The following is a 17306-nucleotide window of genomic DNA, read 5'->3' as shown; positions in this document are numbered from 1 at the left end:
CCCCTGCGGTGGCCAGGCCGCCCCCGCCCCCCTCCCTGGGGTGCGCCAAGCGCAAGTCCTCCGCCCTCCCAGAATCCTTCACGTCGCCCGCTTCTCCCCGCCCCCCTCTCTGCGGCCGGGGCCGGCGGAGCAGGACCCAGGGCGAACCCGCGTGTGGGGCTGCACCGCGCTTCTCGGTCGGGGCCTCGCTTGGCAGCAGCGTCAGGCCCGCTGGATCCGCCCTTCCCGCCCGCCATGGCTCCCCCCACAGGTACCCCCCAGCTGGGGGGGCAGGGCCACGTGGGAGGGGTGCGAAGGGATTAAAACAGGCGGGGGGAGCAATGGGGGGGTGGAAAGGGAAACGGGCAGGGGGAGATGGCGCTGGGGTGGGGGGTTGGGGAGGGGCTATGAAGGCGGGGGGGATATATAGACGAGGGGGCAAAGTATAGAGTGAGGGGCGTGGGGAGTGGGTCTAGGGTTGGGCAGGGGTGGCAGTGTGTAGGCTGGAGGAGCAGGGAGGAGGGGGGCCACAGGATGGGGAGAGGGAGAGCAGCGAGATGAATGTTGGGTGGGGGGGAAGCAGTGTTTGGGGTGGGGGGGCTGGGGGAAGGAGGATGGGAAGTTGGGGTGGGGGGCAGAGTAAAGGAGATGGGCATGGGAAGGTGGAGTGGAGGGATTGAAAGCCGTGAGGCAGGTTTAGCTGGAATTCGATGATTATAAGTTGGCGAGGCAAGGTGGATGAGGTGATACCTTTTATTGCACCAGCTCCACTTGAGTAGAAGGTTTCACCTCACCCACCTTGTCTCTCCGATGTCCTGGGACCAGCTCCGCTGCAGATGCAAACAGAGCTGTGGAGATCACTTGTAAATCTGAAGCTTTCCAAGCAATATTGCTCTCTCTCTCTTTGCCTCTCAGGTGGGCATCTGCTCCCTACTCTCTGTTTAAATTTCCCCTGCAAGCAAGGAGAGGCTCCTCTCCAGGTTGTAAAGGGCTGCGGGGCTGGAGTGAGATAAAGCTCACTTCTGTGGAGTTATTCCCAGCACCGTGGGGGTGGCAGGTCTGCATCTGGGTCTGCTGCAGTCACTGGTCCCCTCATTAAGGCTACACTGGGGTGCTTAGGTGTAATCTTCCCATCATCTACCCCTACTGCACCAGTTCTTTGTCATTCTTTGTGTATGTTACTTCCCCCCCAAACCAAAGTTTCAGAGCTCCTCCACAAATCTCTGCCAGCCGTCCTGCAGTAACAAACGTGTGTCTGATTGAGGGCAGGGTAATTAAGGAATCAAGTTTTGGTTAAGGGGTTGCTATAAATGAGGGGGTAAAACCTTGACTAGAAACAGTTTTGTTTACTCTTTGGTTCAGACAGATTGGGTTCTCTTCAGAGCCTGTTACAAGGGATCTGTGGTATTTGCCAGACCTGTCTTTTGAGTCCCTGCCTTATTAATCTGTGGGTGAGCTCTCCACACTCTTCTAGGGCAATATCTTATATGTAGATCTCTTTCTTACCTATTCAGGTAACGTTGTGAACAGCCAGTCCCACAGACCCCCAGTGAACCGACTAAGATGGGACCTGACAGCAGAGCAAATAGAGAACATGACTGTCGAGCTCCTAGAGAGGACGAAGCAGGTCTATGACCGGGTGGGCTCCCAGGAGCAGGGGGAGGTCTCCTATGAAAATACCCTCAAAGCTCTGGCTGATGTGGAGGCGGAGTATACAGGTACCTGGACGAACAGGATTTGGCTGTTTTCTGGAGCCCTCTTGCTTTTGTTAGTAGCGGAGTGCTTTTTAGATCTTGTGCATCTCTGGTCTCTAGAATCATTGGTTTTTCCTTGCATAACTCCACTAGCCTCTCTCTTACGTGTCCTCTAGGTAGTGTTTATACAGTGGGACATAACTAGGATAAGTGGGTTGAAATTGGATGGGAAACATAGAGAGAATGTCAGGAAAAATCTACCTGATGGTGAGTTTGGCAGTGGGATGGTTTCTGAGAGGAACTGCGGGCAGCCCCACTAGTTGTGATTTTTAAAAGCAACACTTAGGGCTTTGAAGTTGCCTGTTGCTGCAGTATCTGGACAAAGGGCTGGACAGTGTGCTGAAGGAAACAACCATGCATCGGCAGAAAGATGATTGGGTGACCAGGGCTTTTCCATCTCTAGCTTCTATGATCAGATGTGGGATGAGCACATGTGGTGTGAGCTCCCTTCTCTGTGTAAACAATGTTTTTCTTTTTAGAACTACAGCTAAAATGCTCTGAAAAAATAACACCGTGTTTATAAATGAAGCTGACCTCAGGGTAACACCTGTTTATTCTCAATGGTGCATAAATCATACAACCTTCCACCCTTGCAGTATCTTTTCCTGAGTCTGACCACCGGTGGTGCAAGGGAAGTGTCATGAGTTTGTGTGCTGGAAATGGCCCAACTTGATTATCATACACATTGTAAGGAGAGTGATCACTTTAGATAAGCTATTACCAGCAGGAGAGTGGGGTCGGGGGAGAGAAAACCTTTTGTAGTGGTAAATACCCATTTTTTCATGCTTTGTGTGTATAAAAAGATCTTCTATACTTTCCACAGTATGTGTCCGATGAAGTGAGCTGTAGCTCACAAAAGCTTATGCTCAAATAAATTGGTTAGTCTCTAAGGTGCCACAAATACTCCTTTCCTTTTTACCCTCCTTCTCTGATTTCCCCAACCCCCCACCCCAAAAAGGGGGCAGAGAGGGGAAGATTCCTTACTAAGCAGAGATGGTGTTAACATCCGCAGACCTGTCAGCCCTTTCTTGGCACACACAATTCTCTGCTCAGCAGAGAATTCTCATGGCGGATCTGTGGGGACAGCAGTGTCCTGCTGCAGGGTTTTGTTGTTCAGAGTCGCACGGAAGTGGTGGTAAGGGATATGCTCCCTGCCTTTGCCTTCTGAAGTGGAAATGGGCAAGGAGAACACAAGCTGTGGACACGAAGGCTTTAAGAAGCATCCACACTAGAACAGCATCATTTTAAAATGTGATTATTTGGGGTTTTTTAGTCGGTCTCAAAAGACCTTCCTAGCAATTAAACAATCAAAAATAATCAGACTTTGGAGCGCCTGCCCAAACCAAAGGACCTCCCCCAAACCCTGGTATCTGTGGCTAAAACCCAACCCTGCTGGGCTTTGTCTACATTAGCAAATCCCTGAGCTGCAGCAAACCCTGCAGTGGGTCCAGCTGAGCAGAGCTAGATAACCCGGTGGAAAACGCCCACGTTCTTTGTATGATGCAGCTTCCAGCGTGGATTGCCCCAGTGAGGAGTTACCATGCTGCGGGAGGTGTAGCCCTTGAGTTCGATCCAGATCCCACAACAAAATCACTGTGATCTTTCGGAGGGGAGGTACTCTGTGACTGCTAGGTTCCTGGCTGGCATGACACTGGTGTTCTCAGTGCCAGTTCTGTGGTAATAGCTGGGTGCATCCTTCCCAGCCCACGCTGACCTGAGGGAGAGTCCTAGGATCCAATCCTGAACTTCTGAGTTCCTGGGAGTGGCAAACTGGATGTATAGGTATTTCCTGATTAACCAGCAGTGCTCTGTCTAATCCTGCCGGTTAAGCAGACAGCAGTGGTTGTGTGTAGGGCAGCATCTTTTAACAAGGACACATTGTCTGGCCTCCACAGCATCATAGGATTTCACCTAGAACTATGGCTTGAATTCTCGTGCTCATGGAAAAATGGGAGACAGGTGGCACTGGTCAGAGCCAGGAGTTAGATGGGCAAGCGCTGTGTGAGCTTCCCCACACCACTCTGCCTGTGTGTCACGGCAAGCTGGGTCTCAGGCCATTTCCCAAGGGACAGGTGTCACCAACACCCCACAGGGTACTGCCAAACAGCCGTGGGATATTGCGATGCTTTCCGGAGCAGTCAGAAGCCAAGAGCTTTGCCTCAAGGAACTTGCCATGTAGCGTCGACACACAGATCTGGCTCTGAGACCAGGAGACTCAACAGAGACTTCGAGGACTGAACGAGCCGAGGAGGATCGAACTCAGTGCTAGAGGGGTTTGTTCCGGGTCAGGTGGGGACGTGTTGGTGGGAGTAGCTTGCCGTGTCCCCGCTTGGGCTCTTTGTCAGGCTCCAGATGGAGAAACTGGCACCTACTTCATACGCTAACCCTAGAGCACGTCAGTGCATGCACACTGCTGCTCCTGCTGCGGCCTGAGCTCCTGGCTTTGTCGTTTCAGTTCAGAGGAACATGCTGGACTTTCCCCAGCACGTCTCCCCTCGCAAAGATATCCGCACGGCGAGCACGGAGGCGGACAAAAAGCTCTCAGAGTTCGACGTGGAGATGAGCATGCGGCAGGATGTGTACCAGAGGATCGTTTGGCTCCAGGTTCAGAGGAAGGGGGGAGGGATAACCTGAGTGGCTCACAGTGCTGAGAAGACAACAGGCCCAGCATCCCAACAGGGAGTGCACAGGGACCTCCCTTTAATTTCAAGGAGTCCCTCTCCCTACTGTCCGTCCTATTGAGTTTAGAGCTAAATTACAATGTGAGGGCAATATTGTCTAGTAGTTAGAGCAAGGGACTGGGGAATCGGGACTTCTGGGATCTAGTCTCAGCTCTGACTCACTGTGTGATCTTGAACAAGTCCCGTCCCTTTGTTTTGCCTCAGTCTGCCTATCTTTAAAATGAGGCTGGTGACCTTGACCTACATCCCATGGAGGTTCAGGGTTGGCTAATGATTTGTAATGTGCTTTGAGATCCGTGTTGAAAACGATATAGTGAGGACCAGCCTCTTGAATCTAACTCTTCTAGGGGGGTGTTTTCCTCTAGTTCGGGGCCCGCAGACATTGAAGCAGGCCGGGCGTAGGACCGACACCAATGGCTTGCTGCGGCTGTGTGGAAGCTGTAGATTAGCAAACCACACTCCCTGCACTGTCGCCCCTTCGGCTCCGGACGCTCCCCCTTTTTGTCTGACAGGAGAAGGCAGAAAGTGCTTCCCTGAGGCCTGAAGCGAAGAGGTATCTAGAGAGGCTGATTAAACTGGGTAAACGAAATGGCCTTCACCTCCCGGAGGAGACGCAGGAGGTGAGACTGTCAATGTATCGTAAATAGCTGTACAGAGGGGTACCTACAGCTAAAGTGGTGTGATCTAGACCAGAAGACGGTCATCCAGGACTCCTGGGTTCTATTCCTGGCTCTATCACTGACTCAGGGCAAGTCAGGTTAACGCTCTGTTTTCCCTCCTCTAAGTGGGGATAATACATCTGTCAGCCTGGGGAGCTAATCTTTGTACCCTTTAGGGTCCTGGGCTGAAGAGAGTCTCAGTAGAACATAGCAGCCTAGGAATGAAAGCAGCCTCCAGCCCGAGAATGATAGTAACGTGCAGTTTGCATGCAGGGGGCAGAGGTTCTGTAAGGGTGGCGGGGAACAGTGAGCAGATTTAGCTTGACTAGGGTAACCCTCATCTCATGGGCCCCACTGCAGCAGATAGGGCTAGAGAGCGGTCGGGGGACTTGACACCAGGTTAAAAATAGACAAGCAGGGGAAATGAAATCGGCCGATGGCTGGCCAGACTTTAAACACCCACAGCTCCTTGAGCTGGCCACAAACAGACGGGCCCGTGGCGTGATGGCTGGGCTTCCACAAGGGGTGACCGGAGATTGCCTATCCCAGGCTGAGATCTCTGTGTCTCTGCGCAGCCGGCCCTGTTTGGAGAGAAGCCGGGGACCCATGTGCGCACAGAACTGACTAAGCATTGCTCAGCTTCCTTCCACAATGTCGCTGGGTCTGATGACGTGTGTGTGTGTGTGTGTGTGTGTGTGTGTGTTTTTTTAAAGAAAATCAAAGCCATTAAGAAAAGGCTAAGCCTGCTCTGCATTGACTTCAACAAAAACCTGACCGAAGACACCACCTCTCTGCCCTTCTCCAAGGAGGAGCTGGGTAAGGGCGGCTCGCGGTCGGGGGAACCAGGCCTGCTGGCGCCTCCGGGAAGATTTGCTTCTTCTGGCGCTAAGTCTCCAAGGACCGGGTCACCTTTGACCCATCTCTGAGCTCGCTCTCTAACTTCCCGATCAAGCGGAAACCTGCCAGTAGAAATGACTGGCAGCTGCTGCTGCCCCTGATCTTGCTTTGGTCCAGCTGGAGCAGCATGAGAGTTGCCAGTTACACCCAGCTACAGAGCCCCTTTTGGCTTGTGCACTCGTTGGCTTCCAGGGAAGGAGTGCGTTCCCGTGCTTCCTGGTTAAGCCGCCCCAGAGCGCACTGCCCGGGGAGCGGCATGGCTGAGGGGGGGGCTGCAGGTCGTCCTCAAAGTCTGTCCATCCTTGTCTCCTCTCCTCCTCCAGGGGGGCTCCCTGAGGACTTCCTGAACTCCCTGGAGAAGACCGAGAACGGCAAGCTGAAGGTCACCCTGAAGTACCCGCACTATTTCCCCCTCATGAAGAAATGTTGTGTGCCTGAGACGAGGAGGAAGGTGGAGGAAATGTTCAACTCCAGGTGCAAGGAGGTAGGTGGATGAAGGTCTTGGGCAGAACTCCTGAGCATGCAACCCTGTTAGCCTAGAGCACAGCACTGGCTTTCACCCTAAGCTACAGCCCAGCGCCAAAGAGTGTTTCTGGGTGTAGGTCACCAGTGCCAGCCGTGGCCCAGGAGCCCCTTGGCGTCGGCTGGCCAAGGGCACAGGGGAAGCATTACACTGGCCCAGATCAGTGGCGACTGCCGGCCACCATCATCTGAGGACAGTTCAGCGGCCCATTTGAAACGAGCATGGTGGGCCTCAGGCCAGGGGCCTGCACCACCCAGCCCGCCATCCCACTGAGCATTCTCAGCGGAGATGCCAAGGGTTCGAATGGGTGATGGAGGCCCTGGCTGGTGTTTTGGGGGGACGTCCTGGCCTAGCCTTTGGGCATGAGGGGACTGACTTGCTGCTGCTTTCCCGGGATGGCTGCTCTGTTCCACCTTGGCCTTCGAGCCTCCTCCCTGCCTGGCACTTCCGGCTCCACGGGCTGAGCCTTCTCCTCCGTCGCAGGAGAACTGCTTGATCCTCAAGGAGCTAGTGGACCTGCGGGCTCAGAAATCCAGCCTCTTGGGCTTCGACACTCACGCTGATTTCGTGCTGGAAATGAACATGGCAAAAACCAGCAAGACCGTGGCTTCCTTCTTAGGTACCGCACCTGGCTTTGGAAGGGGAGGGGCTGGGTTTTCCTGTACATCCTACTCTCATGGTTCTTCCCCCTCTTCATCTGTCCAGATGAGCTGGCCCAGAAGCTGAAGCCCCTGGGGGAGAAGGAACGGGCCGTGATCCTGGACCTGAAGAAGAAAGAGTGCAAGAAGCGGGACTTAGAGTTTGACGACCGCATCAATGCCTGGGACATGCGCTACTACATGAACCAGGTGGAGGAGACCAAGTACAGCGTGGACCAGAACCTGTTGAAGGAGTATTTCCCCATGCAGGTAGTCACCGCTGGCCTTCTGGACATCTACCAGGAGCTGCTGGGCCTGAGCTTCCTCCTGGAGGAGCACGCCCAGGTCTGGCATGAGGACGTCCAGCTCTACTCGGTGAAGGACATTGGCTCGGGCAAGACCATTGGGAAATTCTACCTGGATTTGTACCCCCGGTGAGTCCCCTGTCGCACCAGAGCGAGGGAGATGGGCTTGGGGATGGTGGATCTTGTCACCCAGGCCCACGGGGGAACCTCCTGCACCCCCTTCGGAGTGACCGGGGAGTCTGTCTGCGGGAGGGTTACGGGCTCTGGACTCCTTCCCAGTGTGACAATGGAACCGGTTGCCTATGGCTAGTCGGGCAGGGTGTGGTGCTGCCACCTGAGGACGGGAGTTGTGCTTGTGACTCTCTCCTTGTGCCACCCATCCCTGGCAGTAGGTCAGCACTGCCCGCCTGCCCCTCAGAGTGGCGTTAGCTTTATCCCTGCAGTCAGCAGGGCCTGACTTCAAGGTGAGGGCGTATGGTGCTGAGTGGGGCTTCCCACTGTCGCCCAGCAGCTCTCCATTGTGCCTTGCCCTGGGGTGGTCTCCCCATCCCGTCTGAGCTGCAGTGACAGCCAGCCCCCACAGCGGAGGCCAGAGAAGCCCTGACTCCTGCATCCCTGCAGCCTGCCTCTTCTCTCTGGTGGGTGCCTGACCTCCTCCTCTCCCACCAAAGCAGCACAACAAACGCCGAACGTCCAGTTCCCCTATATAACTCGCCCCGGGGGGATGGTTGCTGGGGGGGGCTTTGCCATCTCAAACCACTTGCTAGGGTCAGCTTGAGATCTGCTGTGTGCTCCTGCGGGGCCTGTCTGCCCCTGCAGTGGGATTGGCTCTGTCCCATTCCCTTGCCCCCGATGGAAAGCGAACAGGGGTGCGTTTGGTCCAGCTGATCCCAGTGAGCACTTGTTCTGCATGAATCCGTCTGCGCCTTGCAGGCGGCCCCTGGGTTCTAATAGGCTCCCTACGTGATGCGGCTGGATGTGCTGGTACGTCCGTCTGACGGTCTCCTCCACTCACTCCAGGGAGGGAAAGTACGGGCATGCAGCCTGCTTCGGCCTTCAGCCAGGCTGCCTGCTGCCGGACTCCAGCCGGCAGGTCTCCATCGCTGCCATGGTAGCCAACTTCACCAAGCCCACGCCAGACGTGCCATCCCTGCTGCAGCACGATGAGGTGGAGACCTACTTCCATGAGTTCGGCCACGTCATGCACCAGCTCTGCTCGCAGGTAAGGATGGGGCCATGTGGGGGTCAGCGGGTCGCTTGCTCGTCCTAGCCCCACACAACGCTGCAAGGGGAGAAGGCTGGAGCACCGGCCAGAGCCACACAGAGGGCAAGGGGTGCAGACATCCTCCCACACAGCTCTGCCGGTGGCTCTTGATCCCGACCCACAGCTCCCCCAGCTAACCCAGCCCCGGGCTCCCTACACCGCTCTGCCAGTGCCCCTCAATCCCCTCCTGCAGCTCCCCCTGCTATCCCAACCATGGGCCCTTCACCGCTCTGCCAGTGCCCCTCGATCCCGACTTGCAGCTCCCCCTGCTATCCCAGCCATGGATCCCCCACCTTCACCACTCTGCTGGTGCCCCTCAATCCCAACCTGCAGCTCCTCCGACGCTCTGCTATCCCTGCCCTGGGCTGCCTACCCACCCAGCTCTGTCTGTGAGCCGCAGCCCCCACTTTGCCAATCCTTTGCCACACTCGCGCGACAGCTGACAATTGTGCCAAACGGTGCGGCAGCCTGGGGCAAGCGAACGCTTCCAGGGACAAGGCTGAGAGCAGCAAACTCCTCTCACTTATGATGGAGGCTCTGAATTCCGATCTCCATGCTTGCCAAGCCTGATCGTTTAATCGTGGGCTTCTTGTGCCCAGCCAGGGCCATTCTGCTGGGCTGGGTTACTCCTCACCCCCAGGTGGGCACTCTCTGGGGCAAGGGGGATCTGGGCTGGTACTCTGTGTCCACGCCGACTCGGCTGCGTTGTGACAGCATGTGTGTCTTGTAGGCAGAGTTTGCCATGTTCAGTGGGACCCACGTGGAGCGGGACTTTGTTGAAGCCCCATCTCAGATGCTGGAGAACTGGGTGTGGGAGAAGGAGCCCCTGCTGCGTATGTCCAAACACTACAAAACCGGCAGCCCCATGCCCGACGAACTGCTGGAGAAGCTCATCCAATCCAGGCAGGCAAACACAGGTAGGAGCCACGGCACCTCCCCCACCCCCCAATTGGGATCAGCCTCGTCTCGCCCCTCTGCTGTGCCCGTTGGGGGGTGGGGTTGGTGGGGAAGGAACCCACCTGTGATCGTTAGCAGTCATGGGGCAGGAGGGGCTGTGGGTCTAGATTGAGGGGTGTGGGGGCTCAGCACTGGAAGAGTGGGAGATGGCAGGACAGGCTTGAGCGGGTCTTGGCAGAGCTAGGGGGCTGGGGAGCAGGCATGCGCAGCCGGTCTCTGCCAGCTGTTACCCACCCGCCGTGGCCTCCCGCGGAGGCGCTGTCTGCCTCACGCTTTGCTTCCCTCTCCCCTCCTTTAACAGGGCTGTTCAACTTGCGTCAGATCGTCCTGGCAAAGGTGGACCAGGCCCTTCACACCCAGACAAAGGCAGACCCAGTGGAGGAGTACACCCGGCTGTGTGAGGAGGTGCTGGGCATCCCCGCCACCCCAGGTACCCACTTGGCACTGATGGGCATGCTGGTTCCACAGGTTCTGGGGAGAGGGGCTGTGGCTGGTGCAAGTCCAAGGTAAAATCTTCTCTCTGAAGATCATGTCAAGGGAAAGGAGCTTTTCCTCTCTTCCTGGTCTCCTGCCTAAGCATATTCCAGGGCAGACTCTCAAAACGCCCTGTGCCAAAAATCGCTCCCCTGTGCCCCTCAACAGGGGGGCTAGAGCCACTGGATATTCCCAGCCCCAGCCTATAAAGGCAGCTTTGCCCCATTCTGCTTCCCCACTCGCTTTGGGCACATCTGCCAGAGTTAGGGTGGCATGTCCGGGAGCGTTGGGCTTGGGGAACGTGCCGTTCGCTCCATTGGGAGTAGCGTTAAGCCGCTGCCCAGCATGGTGGAAAATCCCTTCCCTTCCTCTCCCCCAGATTGTTTTCCCACTGGGATCAGAGGGAAGTTGATCTGGTGCCTGGGCTGGTAAATTTCCACGTCAGGTTTTTGCCGCTTGAATCAAGGATGTTTTCCACCCCCCTCCTCAGGCAATTGTCTGAGTGCCTGACTCCTGCAGCACGTCTCATCAACGGGCCATGTGTCTCTTAATTCCCAAGGTACGAACATGCCGGCCACATTTGGCCACCTGGCTGGAGGCTACGATGCCCAGTACTATGGCTACCTCTGGAGTGAAGTGTATTCCATGGACATGTTCCACACGCGCTTCAAGCAGGAGGGGATCATGAACTGTAAGGTAATGGAAGCTCCTGTCCGTCTGTCTCCACCGTGTGCCATAGCCATGCTGCCTGCTGTGGGAATATCAGCCCAGCGGGAAGGGTGCCGTGATCTGCAGGGACCCCCGCCCTGGCTGTGGTCAGCCCAGAGCATGCGGAAGGGGTTAGCACAGGCAGCAGCATTGTGGGATGAGAGCTCTCTCCCTTGCTGGTCTCCCGTGCCCTGATCCCTCCTCCTGCTCTGCCTTCCCCCCACCTCTGGCCTGTCTCCCCTTGCAGGTGGGCATGGATTACAGGAACTACATCCTGCGTCCCGGGGGGTCCGTGGATGCAAGTGTCATGTTGCGACGGTTCCTGGGTCGAGACCCCAAGCAGGATGCCTTCCTGGCCAGTAAAGGACTGAAGGTTGAGTCCAGCTCGCTGCCTTCTGCCTGCTGAACACCCGCCCACCACCCTGTGAGTAGAGCCAGCTCCTGTGTCTGCGAACCCATCCTCCTGAGCCAGAGAACCAGGCAGCACCAGACGCCTCTGTCGTCCAAACACCCGCCGGGCGGGCTGACTCCGCGGCTGCTCTTCGGCCCCAGAGCGAACGTAGGGCCTCGGGCAGAGGTTTCGATCCGGCGCTGCCATTTCCCCTCTCTGGAATGACAGCCGTGCCAAGGGGAGGGCGGTGCAATCCGTCACCCCTTGGCGCGGTGCGGCATGTGTGTGTGTGTGTGTGTGTGTTATAAGTAGCCCATACAAATTGCCTTGAAGCTGAAACTTTGCACCCAGAGTATCTGCACCAGGGGGCAGCTCGACTGGGGGGTCGGGGTGTTAAAAATTGGATTCACCATTTTAGAAGTGGCACCGTTGTTTAAAAGCTGAGACTTCCCCAGCCCTCAGCTTGTTTTGTGCCCAAAGGTAAAATCACGGCTCTGATCATAAAACAAATGAACAGAGAGAGAATTAAATAGCAGGGAGGATTTGGGCTTGGTCTCCTCTCCAGTGGGCAGATTGGAAACCTCAGAATAAACCCGGCTGCGAGGCCAAGGGGTAAAAAGCCACAAAGTGCACCTGCGCTAACTTAATAGCCTCGCTCACCCCTAAAAGGAATATTCCCGTCCACACTACTAGCCTGCCGGGCGAGTGGGGTGTTTGTTCCCTCTCACCCCAGCATCACCACGTGGGTCGAGGAGACTCGGCTCAGAACTTTCTCCATTTTGTTTTGATCAAAGTAAATGAAATTCCAGCCCATGTCAGAAGGGGGCGCTGTCCCCTCTCCTCTTCCTCCCCTGTGAGGCGGGTGAGTGTATTCAGAGCTGGAAGGGACGCCACCCTGCAAAGGTACCAAGCGTCCTCTTCTGGGCGGTCAGTACTTAGCAAGCTCGGATGCTAACAACGCTGGGGGGGCGTCAGTATCGTAGCATGACCGGGCTGCTGCATCTCCGAAAGCAGAGGTTGGCCCAGGAAGCAGGGGGCACAGACAGATGACAGCAGTGTGGTCCGCAGGGATACAAATATCTAGGGGCCTAGTGACCTGGCTAGGGATCTTTTAATGTTGGGCTGTGGGGAGCTGATGAAAGTCAGCCGGCTCAGGGCCCTGTTTGCACTGCAGGGGAACCTGTGTGAGCAGCGACTCCATCCACCCACGGGTACAGCCTAGCACCAGCCCTACTGCAGAGAGGCCAGTGCTGGCACCATATGCCTCCCTCCCTCGCTGTCTAGCCACCTCTAACCCTGCTCGCAGTCTGTCATCAGAGGCGTTGGTCTCCCCCTGCAATCCAGGTGTCTTTGGCGGTGAGTCGCTCAGACTCTTGACAGACTGACCCGTCCGTTATGAAATGGTCTGTTTCAATGGATGTGTAGGCTGTGGATCAGTCCCTCCTCCTCTGCCCCGGGATGGCTAACCACTGCCTTCGCTCATTTCAGCAAATGCCCTTTTTGGTTTAGTGTTTCGCTGTGCTGTGTAAAACCAAGCAGGATGCGATTCAGCTCCTTGTACAATGATCCAGCTGAGTTGCATCATCTGCTCTCACCCCTGCTTCTCCTCAGGGACAGTAGAAACCCACAGCAAATTCTGGCAAAAACTGTTCTCCCTCCATATCTGAAATTTCACACCTGGCCTATTCTATACTACTTGATTCCTACTCTTGTATAGTGTAATACTAGATGTAAGACAGGGAGAATCATTGGAAATATTTATTAGCTTCTTAATGTCAATTACTGCTGCTGCTGGACCGAGTGTTGTAGAAAAGCCCTATGAACTGCCAGGCAGGAATCTCACCTACTTCTTTTAGCTGATGCACTTTTAAGCATCACTTTTAAGGACTGTAGCAAAGCGTGAATTCATTTAAATGGTACAAGCCTCCCACTAGGGTAAGATTTGAGGTATAAATTGATTCTTATTCACACTCCCTTTTCTCTGTGATTATGCCCCAAACCACCGTTGATCCATCTCTGTTCTAACTGCTGCTGGTAAATGGGTTAAAAACCAAAAACCCAAATAACCAACCTTTTTATTTTCTGTCTGAAATTTTCCCCCAAACTCCCCGGCCCTGGGCAGGGAAAGGCAAGCACAGACAGAGAGAGGAGGTGCAAAGTTTTCAAAAGTAGTCACTGAATTTGAGCTCCTCAATTGTTGGGGGATCCAACTTGAGCCTCTCAGGGCTTGATGTTTTTTCTGAGGGTGTTGATTTCAGCTGGAACTGTGGGTGCCCAGTGCTGCTGTTGGACCCTTTTGAAAATGTGTGCCACTCTTGTAAAAAGAACACTCATAGTTGTGTTTCTTGCTTCGGCTTAAAGGATTCAGTTAAAAATCACACTTCCGCCTGGATTTTTGTAACCTCCCAAGTCTCACCATTAGTGAAAGATCCAGGGGTGGGGGTGGAGTCGATATTTTCCCTATGTTTTCACTAGGGATGTTAATATTGGTTTAAAAAGTTAACTGGCTAAACGATTAAAATTATATCGTTTAACCAGTTACCTGTTAACCAATGTCGCTCTGGCAGGGTGGCAGGGGCTGGGGTCCTGCTAGGGCCACTCCAGCCCGATGTCATGTCCCGCCTGCCAGCTGCAGGGTTTAACAGTTAAGGTCTGGTTAACGGTAAGCCTAATGCTTACTGGTTAACCTTTTACATCCCTAGTTTTCACTCCCACCCTGTGCATTTGACAGCACTTCATAAAACTGACTAGACATGCTGGATGAAACCCTGCTTCCATCGACTTCAGTGTCAGAACTCCCACTGATTTCGGTGGGGCCAGGATGTCACCCACAGTTCTCATCCTCTCTAGTCATTTTGCATTGTTTAGGGTTTCTCAGTAACAGGAGAGAGAAACATTTTGTTTCTCCACAAAGGAAAACGGGGCGTGTAAATGTTCGCCCAAATTGGAGAAGGCCCCAGTGACTGGGGTGGAAATTACAGCCGCTTTTGATTCTTTGTTTTACCAGACTCGATTTCAGGATGTCTTTGCCCCTTTAACAACCTTCACATTTACAGTGCCCAGCTCTGGAGCTCGCCCCCAGACCGTGCTCCGAGAAACAGCATCCACCCCTGTGCTGCAGTTAAGCAGCTGGATGCAGCTCTGGCTGAGCAGGGAAGGTTTTGGGCAACGGGGAAGGATAGAAACTGAACTCTGGGAGCTTAGCTCCTTGTGGGAGATGGCAGAATCTGCAGGGCATCCCTGGCACCGCCTGGCTTTCAGATTTTCCATTGTCCCTGGGCGTGGCTCATCCCCTAAAGAGTGAAAGTGAGACTGTTGTTTTCTGGTGCTTCTGTTGTCATACAGCATAAACAATCTGTAGTCTCTGGACAGGTCCCCTGGCCGCAATCTGTCCGGTCCCCCCTCTTTGAATTGCAAATCATCCCCTACCCTTAAATTCCAGCTTCGGGATCCTCCACACAAAATGGGTTACATTGCAGGAGTGACACCTGCCAGTCACCTGAACCCCCCGCAACCTGCAGCTTCCTTTTGATTCTCATTTCCTTCTCCTTTGATGTGCTGTGAACATCAAAATGGCTCAGTGACCGTTATGTGGTTGTTAAGTCTCTGTTGTTACCCGGAAACCTGTCGCTGTGTACAGCTGAACGTGTCAAGATGCTGAGCACCCTGGACACAGGAGTGGAGCGTAATCCTGCTGTAGAAATCTGGGCTGCACTATTGGATGGGTTTAGCTGGATCTCTGCATTAGATCTTTCAAACAAAGCCTTCCCCCCACGCCACCCCAAATTCAGATTGTTTTAAATTCCACCCCCTGCCCCTTCTTTATTTATTTGTATAAAGGAATCGTGGCTTTTCCCCTCCACACCTGGCTCAGTGTTATTCACCAAGAAAAATCCAGACACGGAAAAGGATCAGTAAAAATTGCTTCATGAGCCATGCAGGTGAAACCACCTGTGTGGCCGTCTCCCTGCCCCTTCTGGTGGAAGGCGATCGGATGTGGGATCCTTCCTCGCCGCCCGCCTCCCTGTTATTTGGCTCGGCCTCCCGACGTTCCATCCCAGGGCTGGGTATGTAAGAAGTGATGTGGCTCCTTGCTGCCCGCTGTGTACTTTACACACGTTTTCTCTTTTCCCCCCGTTCTAGACATAAGCTCTATCTCTGTCCCTGGGCGTCAGCGCACACATGGCTCATTGCTTTTATGAATCAATAGTGTGGGGTGTTTGGTTTTTTTTTAAGTGTAAAGATTCTGGGTTTTAAGGCCTTTTGACCTCCTTCCCTGCTCCCTTTCACCCACTTAGTCTTTTTACTGAATAAGCTGGAATGGGATAAACTGTACGCTTTCCTCTTTTCTAATCAGGCCTCTGCGCTGCTCCTCTCAGCTTGCCGTGGCAGTTTGCATGCAGAGGCTGGAATTCGTGTCCTCCCTGGGTCACAGGGAGGCACCTTTAGTTGTGGACCCTCCTATCGTCCTACACAACCCACCTGACGCTGTGGCAATCTGTGCTCAAGGTGGGAATAGCAGTGTGGCTCAAAGCTGCATTGGTAGCCTGCGTGGTGCCCCTCTCAAAGCACGGGGTAGTCGTGCCCTTGCTTTCACTAGCACTGGAATTCACCCATGTGCCCCATGGCAAAGAACAAACCCTAACTGCACCAGGCACCTTGGCCTTGGAGTGTGGCTGCTTTTCCCTCTCACCCCGTTTCTCCCCGATCCAACCAGGGGAGAGGTCAGGTTGTTTTCTGTTAACCTCCTCCCAGGTCAGGGTGGTGTGTTTGGAGTTTGTAATAGTCACATCCAGCCCTGCTTGTTACCAGGGTTGGATTTTACATGATTCCTAGCACCAATAAAGAGTTTTGGTAAATTGAGCTGATGTCACTGGGTCTCTGCCATGGCCTTGGCTCAAGAATGTTGGGGAGAGAGAAGGGGAAAGCTTCTGGTGGCCTTCACCAGGACTCCTGGCTTCGGTGAGAGCAAACCTCAGAATCTCTAACGTATTTATCATCTCAGCATGGCTGGGCTGTTCTATCCATTGTGCAGATGGGAGTATTAAGGCAGAGAGAGATTAAGCGTCTTGGTCCGGGTCACAGGGAGACCGTGACAGACTAGGAATTGAACCTGGGTCTCCCACGTCCTAAGTTAGCACTCACCATCCTTCCTCCCTGTTTCCACCCTTACACCTCCTTAAATTACAGAGTTGATCATGATCCTATGCATTGCAGTTGCTCCTAGCAGCCCCGATTAAGCACCAGGACCTCACTGTGCTAGGCGCTGTACAAACCCAGAATAAAGAGCTGGGCCCTGCCCTGCAGAGCTATGAAAAATCGGACACTGAAGTAGGGTGACCAGATGTCCCAATTTTTTTCTTACATAGGCTCCTATTACCCCCCTCCCCGTGTCCCGATTTTTCACACTTGCTGTCTGGTCACCCGTCAGTGAACAATCAGTGCTTTATTCCACAGCCTACTTCCTAAACTGTCTGTCCTGGATACACCTTCCCCATGCTGTCATTCCCTGCTGCTTGGCTCAGCGTTTCCTCCAGTGCTGTGATCACAGGGGATTAATGCGCTGTAATTTGAGCGGTTTCAGAGTAATAGCCGTGTTAGTCTGTATTTGCAAAAAGAAAAGGAGGACGTGGCACCTTAGAGACTAACCAATTTATTTGAGCATAAGCTTTCATGAGCTTAGCTCATGAAAGCTTATGCTCAAATAAATTGGTTAGTCTCTAAGGTGCCACAAGTCCTCCTTTTCTTTTTGTAATTTGAGCACGGATGTCTGGGGCTGCAGAAAGCACTTCTCCCCTGCAGGGGGCAGTGTGCAGCCGCTTTCTGCCCCATGCAGCAGGACTGGTTTGCTGTTTCCATGCTGATCTGTCTGGGTTCTGGGCATGTCCTTTGGTCTCCAGGAATCAGCTCGGGGGCTGGTCTGGGCTGGGGGGCAGTGTAAAGGGGCTGGGCTCTATTTTTTGGAGCAGTTTAGGAGGGTGGCTGCTGGGGGGAGAGGATCAGGTTTTCCCCACGCAGCTGGGAATCGGGACCATAAGGCGACCAATGAGGCCTGCCACAGCCATAGTGGGAATTG

General features: G+C 54.2%; 1 protein-coding gene across 2 annotated transcripts; it reads left to right on the top strand.

The window, feature by feature from the left end:
- The first annotated feature begins 120 nt into the window (after positions 1–120).
- Positions 121–16093, top strand: THOP1 (thimet oligopeptidase 1). Of its 2 annotated transcripts, XM_077841893.1 has the most exons (14): positions 121–250; positions 1494–1697; positions 4189–4337; positions 4927–5034; positions 5787–5889; positions 6294–6454; positions 6977–7112; positions 7199–7565; positions 8457–8658; positions 9431–9617; positions 9959–10087; positions 10691–10827; positions 11087–11263; positions 15071–16093. In XM_077841893.1, exons 1-13 carry the CDS (start codon positions 235–237, stop codon positions 11243–11245), a joined length of 2058 nt encoding a protein of 685 aa, XP_077698019.1. In that variant the 5' UTR covers positions 121–234; the 3' UTR covers positions 11246–11263; positions 15071–16093. The 2 variants fall into 2 exon arrangements, with proteins under 2 accessions (XP_077698019.1, XP_077698018.1); XM_077841892.1 differs by having other exon boundaries at positions 11087–16093.
- The last annotated feature ends 1213 nt before the right edge of the window (positions 16094–17306 follow it).

The sequence above is a fragment of the Eretmochelys imbricata genome, chromosome 25 (genome assembly GCF_965152235.1).
Source record: "Eretmochelys imbricata isolate rEreImb1 chromosome 25, rEreImb1.hap1, whole genome shotgun sequence".
NCBI classification, from domain to species: domain Eukaryota; kingdom Metazoa; phylum Chordata; order Testudines; family Cheloniidae; genus Eretmochelys; species Eretmochelys imbricata.
Note: the sequence above shows the minus strand (reverse complement) of the source record. Positions and strands in the feature narration are given on the sequence as shown.